This window comes from Furipterus horrens, unplaced genomic scaffold (assembly GCF_987537825.1).
Source record: "Furipterus horrens unplaced genomic scaffold, mFurHor1.1.pri manual_scaffold_12, whole genome shotgun sequence".
NCBI lineage: Eukaryota > Metazoa > Chordata > Mammalia > Chiroptera > Furipteridae > Furipterus > Furipterus horrens.
Window position 1 is genome coordinate 87989473 of NW_028327182.1, and position 19564 is coordinate 88009036.

Here is a 19564-nt window from a genome sequence, read left to right on the forward strand (position 1 = left end):
CATCTCACTGGCCACACCAACAGGTGGCAGGCTGGTCTGGGCCTGCAGGCCTTCGTTTGCTGGCCTTTGCTCTCCTACACCGTGCAGAGTCCGGAATTAATGGCTCAGGCACACTGAAAATGTATCAGCCAAATACTTTTTATCCAAAAGCTAGGTTTAGTAAAGGTCATAATGTTCCTCTTATAAAATATTATATTACTTCTTAAGAGACAGAAGCCAAAGTTGATACAAACTATGAAAGTCTGCAACTACATGTCATTAAAAGGCTATCTTTGTAATTCCTTTTCCTGAGATGATGATCAAAATAAAAGGAAACCAATCAGATACCAGCTTTAAAAAGCCGCATTGTTATTCCAAGTGCATTTACTTTGTAAATCTTTCAGAATAAATGCATTCTTGAAGACAAATCAATTCTTAACATCTACTTGAGATGTTCATAAAGAATAAGCCAACATTGCTGAAATGCAAAAGGCTCAGATTGATTTTTCAATAATTAGCTATAGTTAATGAAGCAACTGAACTTTGTTCAGTTGCCGAAATTAAAAAATATACACATACATCCCCGAAATATTTCCAAAACAAAATTACCAGTCATCAACACATATAAGAAAACATTTCTGAAGCCTTTATTTACAAAAGCTTTAAAAACAAATAATACCTCTGTTTTGCAAATAATGTTTTGTTTAAAAAGGACCACCCAGTCACAGCACTGTAATATCATGAATAAAGGATGTACAAGGAAAACAAACCAATGTGGCTAACATTTGGAGATTTGCTAATATTACTGAAGTGTCAATAACACACATCATAACTTGCAGTCCATAATTTCCGGGTAGAATTAATGATTACCAAAATGTCTTCCTACACATGCTCTGGTCTAGTCACATATTCTGCATGGCTAAATATTTCACAGTCTCTTTTGTCAATATATATAAAATAGATTGCAAAGATATACACAAAAAATAAACAAACATTACACTCCTCAGGAAATTATATTAGCTATATATGTATAATATAAACACACATATAGCTAATGCATATATTTTTGTATTTTATTATTGTGCACCAAATCTCTCCATTCTTTATCTTTGTAACAACTACGAAAGCACGATTTTTTGTCTTCTAATTTATTTTGGTACAAAATATACCTAAAGATTTGCTATCTTTGGACTTTAATGAAATTGATTTGTGGAATCAACAAGAGCTCGATTAAGTATGGCTGTAAAATCTAAAAAAATAAAAATAAGGGTGAACAGTGATGGAATAAAAAGAAACAAATCAAGGGAATTGTGCTACTACCATAAAACAACTGCGGCTTCAACATCGTGGAGACCAGTTTCCTGGCAGACAATAAACATCCGATCGCAAACAAGGGATTTTCCTGAAGCTGGTTTGAAAAGTTCTTCGGCCACAGAGCAGCCTACACATGCCAATCAGAAACTGACAGACGCTAGCTGTGCTTGGAAGATGACACACTACGTACAGAAACAGCAGTTATTAAGCTCCTCAGTAGTTTTCTGTCCTTTTATTTTTTGTAGTCTTGTTGAATCAACTGTTTGCACAATGCATGTACTAGATTCCGCAGGTCAAAAACAAGTAAATACTTTATAAAGTTGGCAGATGATCATTTTTCCAGCTAAGAGCAAGAAACTTTTCTGCTAAAACAGGATCTGAGTCAGAATCACTCTCTAAAGTGCAAAATTGATGGTCCACAATCTCAAATAGCTAAAACTCCTGTAGAATGGAAGGGAGACATGAAACAGGGAAATAAATTACAGTCAGTGCTAGTTAATTTAGAAAAGGGGAGACAAACCAAGCTCAAGTCGGTCAAGTTTATATGACGCAGCTTTCCCGCTCTCTAGTCACATACGCCTGCTCACAAGTGTATTACGTTAAGGCCAATTTAACCTGAATGCTTTTCGCTTTAAGCTCTGAAATGCGAATGGTCGTACTTAGTATTGAAAGACAAAAAATAAAATGGGCAATGAAAGAAAAATAGTACTGTCTGTTGTTCAAGGGGTTCAACCAGAGATAAAACCTACATACAAGCATGTGTGTAGCTCAAATGAAATAAAAATAAAAGGACTATTTCATGTCATGACTGCTTGTTGGCTTCCTCTTCATATGCATTCCCTGTGCCATTCTGTACATAGGATGAACCAGAACCGAGGCCATACAAATGACCACAATATTTGGCATCATCAATATGATCTTCAAAGAACATCTAAAAAGGAATTTTGGAAAAAAAAAAAAAAAAAAAAAAAGATAATTTTAACCAAAAGGTACCACTGGTAATTTATATTTCAGCAATGAAAGTAATGACTGTTCATTAACTACAATGACAGCTCTTTTCTACGGTGCTCCTTTAAATTCAGTAAAACTGAGGTTCTCAAGAAGGGCAGAGCTCAAAAGAAACCAAAGAAAAAGGCTACAAAAAAATGTATTAACACGGCTTCCCTTTTAACATTTCGACCACTTTTACGAGAATTTGTAAGCATAGAAAAATGGCAAACATTTTCATTCCATTAATTTAACAGTACTCATCAGTAAGAATAAATGAAAACAGCCAATGGTGGTGATTGGGGGGGGGCTGGAGGGGTGTTAGGTAAGTAGCCTTGAGTCTACATGCAAGGCTAAGTTGGCTAAAACAACCAAACCAAAGTCTAAACACGTTCTGGACAGCGAAGTCTGAGAACATTCACATTCGGTTACTATCCTTGAAGAAGGCAAAAAAAATCCACCATTAACTGAACCATTATGGTCTTTTTTTAATGCAAAACTAAAAATCCAAAAGGTTATTTAATTCTCTAATGTAGCACTGGAAAGAAGTACAAAACATGAAAGTATTTACTTTCATGAACAGGGTCCAAATCACTTCTGAATCAATACTACTTGGCAAAACAGCTATTACGCTTTCTATTATTAACACATTTCTAACAAAGTCTTAAACTGCCAAATGACTTCATAGTCAATTCTTCACTGTCTAAGAAAGCATAAAAGAATTTTAGTAAATACCTGGCAAATAGGAGAACGTTTTGTGAGCAAAAAAGTCCATTCTATTTTGCTTTTGCACAAAAAAATTTTTCTTTGCATTTTACCTATTGCAAGGGCTCTCTAAATTTCGTTCTTCCACACCTGACTTCTTTATGTTTGAAGAATTTACCTCAGCATTTTACAATTTAAGGTGGGTCAGCTCAATATGATTTCTAATTAAACTACTACTTCAAATTTTATTTAACCCCTTTGGAATTTAAAAACCTTTTGGTAAGACTCAATCTACTTAAAAAGCATGAGTCCTACTCTAAATCCTTAAGTACTGAAGAAGGGAATGAGCAAAGAGCATTTTTACCAGCAGTTTAGTACCTAAAGTAATACACAGCCAGAGGAAACTTAACATATGAATACATTCCATGAATTTACAGCAGCAGCATTGATATGGTCTATGGCGAGAATTCTGGAGTTCTCCCACAATAATGTACATGACCTTGGATAAAACTTTACTAGTCTCTGGCATAAGATTTCTCACCTAAGAATAATATGGTTGGACAGACATGATTTCTAAGGTACTTTAAATTTTTAAGTATTTTTAAAAGTATTTTAAAAATAAGTTCCAAAGAACTTATTTTTTCATTTCCTTCCGAACTTATTTCAAGAGGCCTTATTTTAAAATACTTTCATTCAAGTGTGATAAATATGACCTATACAAAGTACCTCTAACTATATCTTAACTAAGAATTTATTGCCCCAAAACTTCTTAAATGTTCTCAACCTAATAACCAAGAAAAAGGTACTGATGTCTTCATACTTCTCTCATTTTGAAAAAGGCCATTCCTGTGAGCAATGAATCAGATCCTGCCTGATGCTGTGGTCCTATCCGTTCCAGCTCTAACTGTTCAGCAACTTCCTGTAAACCACCCTAGAAGACAGAAAAATTGCCTGTCAAAAGAGAGAAATATTGCAATGCCTGAATTCACAAATTCTGTAACTTAGACAATGACCAAAATATAAATGAACTTTAGAACATTTAGATAGACCTTATGAAGACTGAAAAACACCAGAGAATGTGCATTGCTACTGTGTTTGTTGAAAGTGGGTGAAGTTTATAATTTAATAGAAAATTAGATCTTAATTGAGCAAATTTATCTTTGTCACATGCTTTAAGGCACATGACAGCAAATAACTTTCCGAAATATATAAGCAAAGCAAATAAAAGGTAACAGATGTACAAGGTAACGTTATCAAGTACATGCACAGTCAATCCATCCATTAATCAATTATTATAAAACTGACTGTAGGTAGGTACTTGCAAATTTTCTTAAGCTTCTCAGTAATCTCTAAATAGTTTCACCTAAATGGTGTAAAACAAGGCAATTATGACTAATCAAATCTTAAGAATTCACTAAATGCTTAATTATGGTTTGGCTGGTTAGAGAGTAAGTTTTTATAATTCAACTCGTTAGAAGGGTCTGCTAACAATCTGCCTGGGATAACATCAATAGGATTAAAAAAGAAAGATGATGAGAGGGAAAGAAAGGAAGGGAAAATTAATAAAAAGTGCAGAGGAAGGAAGGGAAAAAAGGATGAGGGAGGGAATAATGCGACAACAGGTAGAAAGAAATGAAAGGAAGGAAAGCAAGATCAGGAAAACACAACGTAAAGAAATTCCTCTCTACATTGTTAAGGCCTCTGCTAACAAACCAGCCCTGCTGTTTATCAGGCTTGAAACAGTGCTTTGCACAGCAGTTGCTTCTCTGCTAAAAATAGCATGAGGATTAGGTATCATGTGCAGCTGCTTAGGAGAGCACCGGAAGAGGGCCATTCCGGCGGTGGACTGGAGGTCAAAAAGCCCCTTCATCGTAAACCTCAATGTTATCGCACCAGGTCGCTCGGGGCATATTCAGAATGTTTGATATACTTAGAAACTTTCCAATAGCACACGTAACGAGCAATAATTGAGTTCTCTGCTTCCAAAAACTGTTATGTCAATTTACTAAAGCATTTCCAAAGCTACATTACAACATTCAGGCCTTGGATTCTCAGCATGTGATACTGCAGGGCTTGGACTGAGTGTCTAGGGTAGTGAGGCTATCCCAACGGAAGTTCACCAGAACCACAACTCGGAGTCTGTTTAAACTGCACAGAACCCTGTTGCTCGTAGGTGCCACACACATGAAGGAGTCTTTCTTAAAACTTTCCCAAAAGGCTTTCTCTAATGATTTTTGGCTCACCTGTCAAAGCAAAGTTTCTTATTTAATTCCTAAAATCTTTCTGCATAAAAGTAATGCTCTTAGTTTTTACCATCTCTTAAAAGAATAACTTCACCTGCACTTCTAAAAACCTGGTGAGGAGAAAACCTGAGCAAACGTGACGTAGGTTCCCTGAAGCACAGACTTTACGTAATTTTTTTTTTGGTCACAGCTTCAACAGAAACACATCTGAAGCAATAATACCACTCTATTCCCTAGGAGACCACGCCATCCTCAGGGAATTCGCTCTCAAACTAAAGGAGTACTTTTCCTTATTAAAGAAACTTTTCTTTTAAATAAATGTTCAAAAGTAACAAATTATTATGCACATCAAGCAGTGTCAGAATGTAAGTTACTGTCCAGACAGGACATCTCTTTACTATAGCGATTATTACTAACAGATCAACATCTCTGGGCTGGGGGGTGGGCCGGGGTGGGAGAAAACCCGCTTTTCCCTGTTTAATTCAATCCCTGCACCCTGATTCTATGACTAGACCCAACAAAACAATCTCACAAAGATCAACTGAAGGGGGACCCTGCACTCCTGACTCCTCCGCCCACTGCTGGCCACCTTGGGGCCGGCCTTGTGTGGACAGATTACACGCATGTTGGCAGGGTGAAAACTTGCACTTTGGTGCATGAGAGCCTCCTAGTTTCTATGCTGGTTTATAATTTTCAATCCGGCAAGCAATGACAAAAATCTCATCCTTGGTTGGAACTTGACCGAAAACTTACTCTGCCAGTATGTATTAAAGGTTTGCAAAAGGATTTCCTATAAAGCATTATTTATGCAAGAAAAAGAATCAGTGACCAGATAATGTAACTACACTTACTATAAAACTCAAAAACATGGTCTGAATCAACATCCCCGCCTAGGATGCTACATGTCACTCAGTCTGAATTGTGTGCAGATTACAGATAAAGCCACTCGAAGCCTTACTTTGAGATTTTTGCAGCTCTTCATGAGGTACTTCACATCATAAATGACAGGAAAAAACAATCGAAGGATCTCAAAGAAGTCAAGTTCTTCTTCAGGCAAGTTAGAATTGGTCAGGATTTTGATTAAGTAGCCGAAGTCATAACCACTACAAAAGGGTTAAAAGAATACAGAAGAGGGACGATAAATACCATAGAGATGAAAAATCTTTTCTGGTACAAATCTTGAGTCACACATTAGGCAAAAAGGAACAGACCAAAAAAAAAAGAAAAAAAAAAAGTGCACAAAACCAGAAAATAAACATATTCACAATTACAATGGAAAAATGTCATCATCTTACAGAGACCATGTCACTTCGTCACTCAATGCCAATATGCAAATCTTTAGTACCACCCCAAGCCTGTAGTCACTGAACTATTTTGCTGATCCTTGAATAGAGAACTCTCCAAGGTGAGTATCAAACTGCCCACAGTAGGTATCTAAAAAATTTAAATAACTATGGAAATGAATAAATAATGAAAACTTGGCTAAAAATGTCTAATGGTAGCAAGAGAAATGGCATTCAGGAGGCAAAAATAATGCAGATCTTCCCATCTTTTACATATAAGAGGTCACATACGTCAAAAATCCAGTTAATATCCTACTAAAGTATATTCACTTCCTTCACATGACTTTATTAGTAAGTCCTCTCTTCCCTCAAAATCCTTTCTGTTCCATCTCATGATGGTTCCCCAAGATACTAATGGGAATGAGCGCATAAAATAAGCGAAGGCGGCAAGCTGAGAAGTATCTGGAGAACAAAATACAAAGCCCTCTCGAGTCGGGATCTCCTGTGCCTCCCTCACTTTTCCCACAGCTTTACAGCCCCCGCACGCCTGCGACACAGTCACACGCCTTCCTGTCCCTGTCTACCGTTCTTATGCACACATGCCTTCCCTGGAGAGCCCAGCTCCCACTTCTCACACCAGCTGTCTTCTTGCACTATCCTTTAAAATGTGTGTACTGTTTTCTCCACCAGTTTAAAGGGCAGAGATCACATGAAAAAAAATTTTTTTTCTTTATTGCACATAGTTGGAACTCAACATTTGATGAGATATATTATTAATATCTCTTCTGGGGAGGATAGAAAATAAAATTATTTAATATTCAAAATTTTACTTCTATTAGGGACTTAGTGGGTGCGTGGAGGTAGAAGACAGTATGGGGGGATCAACAGTAATAGGAGAAATACAATTAAAAAAATATAAAAGAATTTTACTTCTAATCTGGGAGGGAAAAAAAAGCTTTACCACTGAAGACCACTTAGAAATATCAGGTATAAACAATAAACAGCAAAAACCTTGAAATTTCTGGTAGTTGGCAAGACTCTGCTGTCAACCTAAAATATAAGTCAATACAGCATTTGCTTACTACTAGTAAAAGGAAGACTGTATAGAGTTCAGGATTCATACATTTAATTAGTATTCACCTTCTAGAGATAGATTAGATTATGAAGAAAATATTTAATATTTTATAGAATAAAATCAACATATCTTGAGAAGTATTCAAATGTATGAGTCTGCTGTGGACTCTAAGATGACGTGAACCCTTCCTGCTTCTGTTCATCTTACTGCCTCTGGTGCCTAGTACATATGACACAGTATTTGCTTACAATAATTTCTGAATGAAAAACCATGTTTTATATACAATAAAGGGCAGGACAATTCTTCCCCATTCTTCTGTATCCTACTGACCAGGAAAGCGAAAAAAGAACTCAAAAACATTCCTCAAATTAAGAGATTTCAGTCTTGCCTCCCGAGGTACCGGTTCAGATGGAACAGAGAGAAAAGACGACACGTAGGACTTAGTATGTTCAGAATCTCCCACTCAAAAACCACTGACGAGTGCTGCGTCGAGGTTCACAACACAAGCACCCTTCACCGTAATCATTCCAGGGGTCAGAGACGACAATGCCAATGCATGTGGGAGACGGTCTTTTTATAAAAAGGTGAAGTGGACCAGGTGTAAGAACATCAACACCTGCATAATACAATACTTAAAGAAACATAACAAAAGGCCGACCAGAACATAACCAAGGCCACTTTTAGTCCCTGGGTTGCCAGGTTAACTTGTTACTCAGATAGGCATGCTCTTTCTCTTACCCAAAGGCTATTATTACAAAAGAAACTCATTTTCTCCCTAGAAAGTCTCTGCAACAATCTAGTTTCATTTTATAGTAACAAAGAATTAACAACTACTGTGTTCTTAGAATTTACTGTAAAGCACCTTACTAGATGGTTTTAAAGTGCTGTTATCGATCGGCACCCCACCAACCCCTAGCATCTTCTTTGCTTTTTTCCCTCCATAGCACTTTTCACCATCCCACAAACCATAATACAAATTTCATCATTTAGAGAAATTGTATGCACACCTACCAGAAGGGAAACTCTATGAGGGTGAAGATTTCAGTCTGTTTTGTTCAATCTTAATCCCTAGAATTTTATCGCAGTGCCAGGCACATGGCAGATGGTAAATATTTCTGAACGAATGAATGGTTTTGTTCAGGCTGGGTAGTATTCAATTACCGCAGGTAACAGATTCCAAATGACACCGCTGCAGTGAAACCAGGGGCCATTTTCCAGCCTGGACCCTTTCCCACTATGCAACGCTGTCTCTCTTGTGGGCAAAAATGGGTCCCAAATTATTAACGATTAAGTAGACCGACATCAGTCTCTTACGAGTTAGGAGACCGCTTCACAGTGGCCAATTCTTTTAGAACTGAGCCTGAAGGTGCTGAAAGAGTGACACATGCCAAGGGCAAAGCAGGCAGGAAATGGTGACACATATGCCATTTTCTTTTGTTGGTTATCTTTCCCCATTTATTTATTTGTATTCTATTTCATTTAAGCACTTCACTCAAAGCTGTTGCAGTGCGAGGCTGTGTGTGGCAAAAACACATGCCATTTTTTTACCTATGAAATGATAACCATTTGACCCCTTCACAGAGGACCACTCCCGATGTCATGAGAAGTTCTGCAAAGTACTGGGTCTCAATTCCTTCCTCTTCATGTTTTTTAAACTGGATACCAGATGTTGTGAGTAGCTCTATAGAGTCTTGGGCATACATGTCTTCCCTGGCAGGAGAAGAAGAAACACAACATTCAAAAGTGCCGTATTTCAAACTGTTTTTCCCGACTTATATCAAGAACTACAATGCCACAGACAAGAAGGGGTGTTGCCTGAGGTCCAGTTGTTGCAATGTACACATATGGAAAGAAAATACAATTATTTCAGAAAAGGGAGCGTACATAAATAACCATCCCAAACAGTGGAGTGATGAGATTCTAATCTTTACTATGAATTCAGTTCCCGGCCACCTGAATGCTGCCAGGTGAGGGGACAGGGCCTAGGCTAGGCTGCCTGCTCGTAGCGGCACCAGAGAACAGCGGAGAGGACCGAGGAGGCCGAGTTAGGCTGCGTTCCGGACTGAAGAAAAAGGAGGTGCCTCCTCTTCACTAATAATCAGCCTTTTCCACGGCCCCAACGTGCAGTAAACTGACTAAAACGAAGGACTCCGCTACCACAGCAATCATTTCTTCTAACAACCTGAATCCTAGGTCACCTTCCAAACATCAAGCCAGGAAATCTAAATATAATAAACCAGTCATTGAAGACTTTACTTTCTAAGTACACACAGGTACCCAAAATATTAAATTAAATAAGTGATAAAATAAAGGTATCTGTTTCTGAGAATGAAAAGTATTTTATGCATTGTCCATTAGGCTTATCTTTTTATTTATTTTTAATTTGTAAGAATACTGCTTTCCATCATTTAGCAAACACAATCCTAATGAAAGCTTAAACAAAACTGATTCAACTGGAAGGAACATCATACTTGAGCCAAAATGCATTCTTATAGTCTGTTCTCTCGACATCAATCTGCTTCCAAATGTCTTTGAAAAATAAAACTAAGAGGGGGCAGGTGGGTGAGGCAGGGAGAGAAATGGGGGGAAAATTGGACAACTGTAATAGAACAATATAAAAATGAAAAAGTACAACTAGCCACTGAAATATTTAAAAACAGAAAAACCACAATTACTGTCAAATTTTCCCCTGGAAAACCCTTTAAGAAGAATATCTGAGTAAGCCCAATACAAGTTTTTTCTTTAAACAACAGATATTATTGGTCTTATTATAAAAATATATATCTTAAACAACTAGACTCCCACCGTCAGGCTGGGCTGCCCACAGGGGCGGCACGCGTTAGCAATGACAACCACACAAGGGCTTATCTTTCTCCAGACTCACATTATTCTGGGCCATACGCTCGCTTTTAGTTTAACGTCTCTCTCTCTCTCTCTCTCTCTCTCTCTGAACCAGAGGTAAGCTTCCAGAGGGCAATCGTTTTCGTGTTTTGTTCAACGTCATATCATCCAATCAAAACATACGTGAAGTGGAATAGTGAGTGTTGCACTATTTAAGCCAGTATTTCCCAAACTTGGCCAATGATACCAATCATCCAGAGAACTAACCAGAAACGTGGATTCCCAGGCCCCAGGCCTAGACCTACTGAATCCCAATTCTCAGGAGAGAGACCAGAATGACTTCCTCAGGTGTTTTATGCTCAAGTAGGTTGGTAAAGAAAACATGTATATAAATTGTTTTCCCGCATACTTCATATAGCTCAATTCAGTAAGTTAATGAGTTGTCATCTAGATGTCACTGGGCCAAACAGTGTATCATTTGGAATGCATTCCATGCTTCATAATATCCATGTAATCAGAAAGAGAAAACTGGGAACCCTCCAAACAGGACAAAAAATACTTCATGTGCTAAGGGCAACTCCCTAATTGTAATGACTCAATTCTGTGAATCAACACTGTCCATTTTCAATGGTGTCCATTCTAAGTTCTGAAATCATTTCACCCTGCCTTACCTACCCTCAAAAATCCTAGGAAAATATTAAAATATGCTAATCTCAAGTAAGCAGTTTGAATATTGTTTATATATTAGAATTGTTGTGGGTGCCAGGGCTAGCTTACTAAGACCAATCTGTTCAGAACAGCAGTGAACAGCAATGTGATCACCCCTAACACTAATCGACTACTGAAGTTTATGGTGACAAAAGACCCAGGTATGATAATCAAACAGAAATGAAAACCACGTACAAATCTCTAAAAACTTTTTTTCCAAAAAAAAAAAAACAAAAAAAACCAAAGCTGTCCATCCTACCGTTAAAAACAAACTCAATTAGATATGCTAAATTCAGTAAATGTATTGAAATTACCTCTACCTACAAATACAAATTTAGTCTACCCCACAAATTCACATTTTTAAACATGATTAGAGATTTTACAATTTAGAAATACCCTCCAACCTCAATGCACTCCTGGCTCACCAAAAATTTTAATCTGTTAAAGTGTACTCTCCTATATATTGAAATTTATGCTAAAAATTCTGAGTAAGATAAAAGGTAAATAAACTGAAATACAGACTGTCCCAAATACAGATGGCTACTAAACTTAGTATCTAACGTACTCCAACAGGTAAGAACACAGATTCCCCCCAGTTATGCAAAGGCTATGAAAGGCAACAGAAAGAGCCTGCAATTCCGTAAGCGATAACCATCCTATAACCTTCCAATGCCTGTACATTATCTGTAGAACAAAATACAAGCTGCCCTTTGTTCGATTTCTGTCCCTCTACTTATGGTGCTCTCCCCCTCCTCTGCACTGCCACCTCCTCAAAGGAAGTCTTCCTTTCTGTTACCACGGAAGCCATGACCCCATTACCCCTGTCACACTATTCAAATGATTCTCTCAACTATCAAGAATTACTGTCATCATCAAATTGATGACTCTTTAGAAAAAATTCATTCTAATCTCTTTTGATTTGTTAGTGGAATTCTGCCCATGGCTTTCTTTTCTTCTTCACAGCTCATCAATCTCCCACTTCAATTTTTATGTACATATCAACCTCAAATTCAGTTGGAGAGACTGCTATCTATTGATCAGCTTCTAACAATTCTAATTCTTGGATGTTAGATACAGGGAACAGAGAAGAGTTATGGGAACACTGAGTTATAATCACCACAACCAACTTTCTTCCATTCTATGTCCCCGGTGCCTAGCACAGCTGCTGACATATCCATTCTAGGCACAAAATAAAACGTGAATTTCCATCTTCCTTCCATACATCCAAGCTTCTGTTGAAGGTGCTCTGTCTTCACATTAGGCAACAGCGGTTTTATCTTCCAACTGACCTTTTCTACTTAAATAATATTTTTCACTATATCCTTTTCCTTAAACATCTCCCAAGACATTAACACTAGTAGAAACGGCACAGCAAATAAACAGCAGCCCTTTCTGTATAAGAAAAATGTCTTTCGGAGACTGTACTAAAAAGCAGTTATTACAACAAAGATGTTTCTAGATGAGAAAAATGTTAATTTTACCGAAACTGAGACACTGATGGGTCATCTCCAATGCATGTACTGGGATCACAACAGTATCTTAGTTAAAAACAATGTTCTAATAATGGCCAGTTTTGAAAAAAGTAGCATGGAACAAATGAAATGATAAAGAAATAATTTTAAAAAGCGTTCTTTTGGGAAAAGGATAAAAGCTATTTTCTGTGTTTCAGCGCTTTAGTACTTATAAAAAGGTTATCATCAGTTTGAATAGAGACAAGTATTTTTTCACCCTTTACAAGGTCTAGAGGGTACTTTTTTAAATCCAACAGAGTAAAACAGGGAGTCAGGCTACACACAATGCAATTATGAGCCATACTATTGCAACATTGACAACACTGCCCTCTAAAATCATCAGCGCTCTTTCCTTTAAATCTTAAATGTGAAATATCACAGTATTCTACGGAGAATGGGAGGCTCGTACATTGGCACTACCATCAACTGTCCCACATCTTCTACAGGTTTTCAAATCAGATGTCACATTGTATTACACAAGTACATGCTGTCAAATATGACACTGCAATACTGTAATGTACTTTAAATGTAGTAAACATTTCCCCTACTCACAGTCAGGTTGTAAACAATCAGCCCTTGGCCCAAACAATCTAAATTTCCCTAAGCTATCAGGACTGCTCCTACCAATAAGAGAAGAATTACAAGTTAGGAAACTGGGTTTCGACCCAGAGCTTGAGTTAGAATTCAGATTCTGGAAGACAATGTGCCAGATTCTGAACTGTTGCTGAAACACCAGGCTAAAGGACACTATTACTTCTGCTATATGTTAAGTTATAAGAGGTTTTATGGGCTGACCTGGGAATATAACCATTATATAACATTGATTTGAAAGGAAAATGGACCCAAGTTTCCAAGAAACATCTTACCACATATAATCTACTCATAAACTGGAGTATGACTGTAATAAAAAATCTCTTCACATGAAGCATAACTATTAAAGTGAAGCTAATGTTCTAATTATTTTTTTCTATTAAGAAGTATTTTCAATACTCAAGTTTTCCAAATTAAAAAAAAAGAAGAAAAAAGTGGCAGTCATACTTTTCACATAACATTTCTAAAATTCAAAGTACATGAATTTAGGAGTGTTCTTTAGTTAATTATTTTTGCTCCAATAATACAAAGAAGAAACCTAACCTTTGAAGTTTTAGGTTTTAAGTATTTCCAGGATAAGTATGCTATCTCTATTCAGTTAGAATTTCATTCACTATACTTGAGGGAAATCAATTCCAAAAATTAAAAAAAAAAAGGAAGTTATTTCCCACTTACGTCAAATTAAATTTAAAATTAAACTGCCAAGTTGAAGTTCCTGGAGGGTATTCTCCTTGCTCATTCATAAATGTCAGTCCTAGCTGAATTATCTTTAACAAGTCTACATTACACCGCAGTAGTTGGTACTGATAGTCAGCATTGCTCCTGAATTCTCCAATAGGTCTTGCAACCACACCCGGAAACTCGGTGTCCTGTAAAATAGTTTTAAAATTCATTATTTACTAAAAACCACAGTCCACAAATTCCTAGATTAAATAACCAATTTTTGGTACAAATCAAAGAATCCTGTAACAGATGATATTCTACACATAGTCCATTACAAAGTACCTTTTAACTAAGAAGAGCATTGCTTTTTGGAACCATAAAATGAAACTCTACAAACTTACCGAGTTTTTCTTACTTTAAATATCACATCAGTAAAAAATTACTATGTATAAGATAAGCATGATAAATGTAACCAAGTACTCTATTCCCCCCAAAAAGAGGGAAAAAAATCATAAATTGGTATTTCTCAAGGGGTATGTAAAACTATGCTATTCTCATGTTAAAAGCAACAAAGAACTGGTCAAAAAGAATGGAAAAATGCATCACACTCTCCAATCACTTTTCTGAGGGAAGGTTTAACTAAACAGCGAACCCTCCTAATTTCTTGAGTTAAAACAGCACTCTCTCTATACTCCAGAGAAACCAGGTCATCAAAAATTGCATGCCGCCCAATCACTCCTGTAGAATGCTATCACGTCTCTAATGCTGTCTCTCCTTATCATCTGAGAAATAAGTGATCACTAGCAATTTCTATTGGATTAAAATTTCAATTCTCACTATGAGTAAATACAGCTTTATTAAATAGAGCATTGTCTGTGTATACTCAAATATTCATATTTTAACCAACTTGTCCCTCCCCACAGAAGCGTATTACTTGTATTAAAAATACTGATAAAATGATACATCAGTTAAGCATGAAAATTCGAATTAGAAAGCCAAGAACAAAATCTAAATACCAAGTCACAATGAACAGTAAAAAGATTAAAACTTCTTTATACTCAGCCCAACTCAATAACCACTTTATTGGGTGCTATGTGTTATGCTAGGTGCTTCACAAAGCGCATTACCTAGGAAACAGAAGAGGAGCTCTAACGCATGTACAAGATATCAAGAAGCAGAGCAGTTAGAACTAAGACAGAGCAGGCAGACTGAAGAGCACAAACAAAAGCAGAGACACTTAACAGCACAGTATGTTCATGGAACTCCACTGATAATTTTAAAATAAATAAAATGCCAAACCAAAAAACTGCAGATTACAATGTTTCACCGGCAGATCTGATTTTTGTTTGTCTGTCTGTCTGTTTGAGAAAGACATCTGGGAGTTCCCTAGTGCGTGGGAGCCCACCCGGTATTATCAGTTAGGACTTAGTATTGCTAGGAGCTGGCCTAATGGTCCTAATGTTCTTCTGTTGAATATAAACAATTTCACACTTCAATATCGGACAAAGGCCACTCTGTCATGATGACTGAACACAGACAAAAACACAAATGTCGTCCCAAGCCACGAAAACGACCAAACATCCTTCTGTCTCAATGACAGACTTGTTGCTTCTTTATAGCTTCGGACTTCCTCTTGTTTTCTCTCACGCTACTGTAGTTAAGACTGATAAAGATACCCTACCACAGAATTACCCGAGCTCCTGACAACATCCAAGCCAGAGCAAAGCCCTGCTTTCTCAATCCCTACCTAAAACCACTGACACAAGACTCCTCCAATGGTATGCTTTTTCCCTCACTCCAATGAGTAATAAACCCAACTTGTCACATTACAGGTGTGTTCCCCATGATCTTTGGTTGGAGAACACTGACAAAATTTTCTTTTCATAATAAAATTAATCCCTAATAGAAAAAAAAGTCAACCATAAGGGCTGAATCCAAGACTTTCAAAATCCTTCTTCCCCCTTTATAAGAAGCATTTTAAAGATATTTGATCACAAGCATACCATAGCAACGTAATTATATTTTCGAATAACCTGACGAATTTTCTTCATCTCTTCATCCAGGTTGCAAGCCCAAACTTCACAAATTCTTTGGCTATGATCTACCGTTGCTGCCGGCATAGTGAGGGCACAAGGAGTCTAGCTGCCAAGCATCAAAAATGTTATACTTGATTGAAGATCTGTTTCATAAAATACTTTATCCTTTATTTGTGTACCTGTTAAAAATAAAAACCAAAATAAAATCTAGCTGTACCAGAAACCAGAATCACAGAATTGAGTTGACAGAAACCTAAGAGATTATTTATTCAAAGTTCTTCATTCATAAGACAATCAAAGTTTAGGAAGGGACTTGCCTAAAAGCACACAGCTCATCGGTAGGAAAAAAAGGACTACAACACAAATTTCCTGGTGCTAATCAGTTATATCAAAACAGTGTGTTTTACGTGTACGTACTAATCACGTCTCACTAATCAAAGACTGCTCTGAATTCCAACTCACTCTGAACAAAAATTGATCAAGATATCCATTTTTTGACAAAAATGAAAAGTGAAATACTGATATCCACGTGAGAAGATCAGATGTTACTAGGACAGAAGTAATGTTTGCTTTAATCCTAATTAACAGAACACTCAAAATCTGATTTGAGTACGTCTCCTTTACTACCATTATTTAAGCCTGACTGGAGGTGACAAAGCTAAACCAACTCAAAAATTAAAAAATAAAGCCCTGGCTGCTGTGGCTCAGTGGATTGAGCGCTGGCCTGCGAGTCAAGGGTCGCTGGTTCGATTCCCAGTCAGGGCACATGACTAGGTTGCATGTCAGGTCCCCAGGTGGGGGCACGAGTGAGAGACAACCACGCAGTGATGTTTTTCTCCTTCTCTTTCTCCTTTCCCCTCTCTCTAAAAATAAATAAACATATAAATAATTTTAAAAAATTAAAAAGTAAAAATAAAAAAAAGGAAAAACGCTCTTTCTGAGAATAATAGACACAAAGACTGTCTGAACGTCCATAACTGCAGGAGGGAGAAAGAAAGGCATTCCTGATTCTTTCTAATTTCCTAAAAATCAGAGCATTTCCCTTGGTTACCACACACACACCTCACGTTTCTGGCCCATACACACTGGTTTCATGGTATCTGATAACAGAAAAGACCAATATTTTGATTCTTGAGCAGGAAAAGGCGCCTTCATTTTTCAGAGTTTGAAAAAAATCATAACAAAGGTAAAAAAAAAAAAAAAAAAAAAAAGACTATGAACTCCCTCCCCCGCTCTCACCTCGGCAGTCACAAGTGTAACGGAGGGCTTTGAGAACAGAAACCACAGACCCGGGAGACCCTTCCCCCTGCGCTGCACAGCCTTCGGAACGGCCCTGTCGCTGAGCCCTGCCTTTCTCTCCCTCTCTCTCTATTGCAGCTCCAGAAGCGAAGAGGCACCAGAGACCGTATGACTTCAGGTAGCACCTCCGTCCTGCAGGCTGCCCCCCAAAACGAGAGGGCAGCACAGGAACATTCAAGTCATAGGAAACTCTCTCCCCTGGCAGAGCGCCAGGGTGAAGGTGCCGATAACCACTGACTGGAGCCAGATTGACTCCCAAACGGCGCTGCATGAAGGATTCCGAGGAGCTGGGGACCCAGGCCACCGCCCTCCACTCCCAATTTTCATCCCACCACATCGAAGCCCCAGGTACAAAGCCTTTGCGTCATCGCTCCGCGCCAGCGCCCCCCGGCCCAGGCCCCAGTTACCTTCCCCCCCCAACCCCGACCCGCCACCCAGCTCCTAGGTTCGCCAGCCGCACTCCAGCTGGCGCCATCGCGCACCCTCTCAGGTTCACTGTCCCCACCCCCTTTCCACTTCCCCCGGCCGCCCCTCCCCCCGCAGGCTGCGGCAGACGCAGGATCTACTTGTATCACTGAGCTCGCGCTTCTCCTCCTCCTCCTCGCCATAGAGACAGCACCCAGCGGCGGCGGCGGTGGCGGGAGCGGCGGCGGCAGCGGATGCCCCATAGACACCTCTCGCCCAGCAAGGGGGGAAGGGGAGTCCGGGCAGCGCCGCACCGCGCTGCGCCGTCGCTTCTCGCACGTTCTGGCGGGGGCTCTCGATGATGACGCGCCACGCAGAGGGGGCGGGGCACGCAGGTGACGGAAGCTGCGCGGGGAGAGGTGCCCTGGGCCGGGCGGCTGGTGGGCTGGCTTGTTTGGCGTCGGGGCCTGAGAGGTCGAGAGGCGGCTTGTCGAGTCCGGGCTCTCCGGCTGCCCGCAGTCATGCCCCCCACGACCCGAGGACCCCCGGCCGGGCTTGCGTAGAGAAGACGCGGCCGCCCAGCTCTTGGGCGCCGGGCACAGACGCCCGCGCCTCGGCCGCTGGAGCACCGCCGGGCTGAGCAGCTGCGAGAGGCAGGCCACAACCGTCGTCCAGGGGCCTCGGCCCGGAGACCCGCGGAGGATGAGCTGGCTCTTCCCCCTGACCAAGAGCGCCTCCTCCTCCGCAGCGGGGTCCGCCGGCGGCCTCACCAGCCTGCAGCAGCAGAAGCAGCGCCTGATCGAGTCCCTCCGGAGCTCCCACTCCAGGTGACCGCTCGCTCCCTCTGCGACGCGACCCGAGAGGAGGGCGGGAAGGCGGGCTGGTGGCAGCCCATTCACAGCCCCCCAACCGCCTCATTGGGGTAGACCTCCCTTGGTGCTGGGCCTCCACGCCTGCTCCCCCGTTTCGGACCCAAGTTCAGAATGTCCCCCCCACCCGCCCTTGCCCCGCCGCCGCCCCGCTCGTCTAGTTCTAACTTGCTCATCCGCCCCGACGCCTCGCTGCTGACGGGGACCCGCCTCTTGTCCTGATCCCGTATCCGTCTCTGTGCCCTGCCCCCTCACTGTCCTTTCCCCGTGGACACCAGATTGGGCTGTGGCCAAACGTCAGAATAATGTACTTGGCTAAAAAGAATCGTGAAGAGTGATACACGAGTTTCAACAGAGTGGGGGGGGGGGGGGGGACTGTTGCAACATCAAAGGAAAAGGAAGCCTACGTTTCTATCAGAATCCTCTGGGAGTGGCCTAGTCTATCCTCTTAGGTCTAATTTAAGGTTTACGCTGTCCCGACCGCCTTTCCTGTCGGCACGTTGCTCACTATCGTTCGTGCTCCCACACTCAGGAACTGGCTTACATTCATCCTGACCGTGCTGCCGTCTTCCCAGGAGGTTCTCCTTTCAGCCTGGTCATATTAGAAATGTTTTGCAGTTCGAATGATTTCAGCCGTTTTGCTGGTGTGTTGCCCCTTTTGTATTTCGCATAGCGGTGGCCGCTAATGGTTTTCGGACATGCGTGCTGCCCCTTTGTATTGTAGCAGGAGTTATGCAAGTGTGTTTACCTGGCAGAGGCACGGCATATATACGAATGTAAAGATTTAACGTCGTTCAGCCCTAATCTTATTTAAATAAACTTTTCATTCATTTAAAAATTATGTGTTCTATGGTAATAAAGCGAAGTCCTTTTGAACAAACTCTCAGGGACCATTTTATCTGTTATGCTAATAGTTTTTTCCAAATTATTAAGCAAGTAAGTTATGGTGTAGAACAGTTTTAAATTCGATTGTGAAGAGGAAAATTCACCGCAAAATCAGTTTGGCTAAAATGAGGCCTATTGCTGATTGGACTTCAGATATTTCTTGGTTCTTT

General features: G+C 39.9%; 2 protein-coding genes across 4 annotated transcripts in view; one reads left to right on the forward strand and one right to left on the reverse strand.

The window, feature by feature from the left end:
- Positions 1–791: 791 nt before the first annotated feature.
- CNOT7 (CCR4-NOT transcription complex subunit 7) lies at positions 792–18001 on the reverse strand. 3 transcript variants are annotated; one of them, XM_090258897.1, is made up of 7 exons: positions 17802–18000; positions 15904–16115; positions 13913–14106; positions 9135–9296; positions 6187–6331; positions 3806–3916; positions 792–1734 (listed from the first exon to the last, which is right to left on the reverse strand). In XM_090258897.1, exons 2-7 carry the CDS (start codon positions 16018–16020, stop codon positions 1726–1728), a joined length of 738 nt encoding a protein of 245 aa, XP_090115023.1. In that variant the 5' UTR covers positions 16021–16115; positions 17802–18000; the 3' UTR covers positions 792–1725. The 3 variants fall into 3 exon arrangements, with proteins under 3 accessions (XP_090115023.1, XP_090115022.1, XP_090115025.1); XM_090258896.1 differs by having other exon boundaries at positions 792–2224; positions 17802–17999; XM_090258899.1 differs by lacking the exon at positions 9135–9296 and having other exon boundaries at positions 792–2224; positions 17802–18001.
- Positions 18002–18028: 27 nt separating this feature from the next.
- The window catches only part of VPS37A (VPS37A subunit of ESCRT-I), a 28181-nt gene continuing 26645 nt past the window's right edge, over positions 18029–19564 (forward strand). Inside the window, exon 1 of the mRNA XM_090258895.1 lies at positions 18029–18467. Within this exon, the coding sequence (XP_090115021.1) occupies positions 18343–18467 (125 nt within the window). The 5' untranslated portion in view covers positions 18029–18342. The remainder of the gene's footprint in view (positions 18468–19564) is intronic.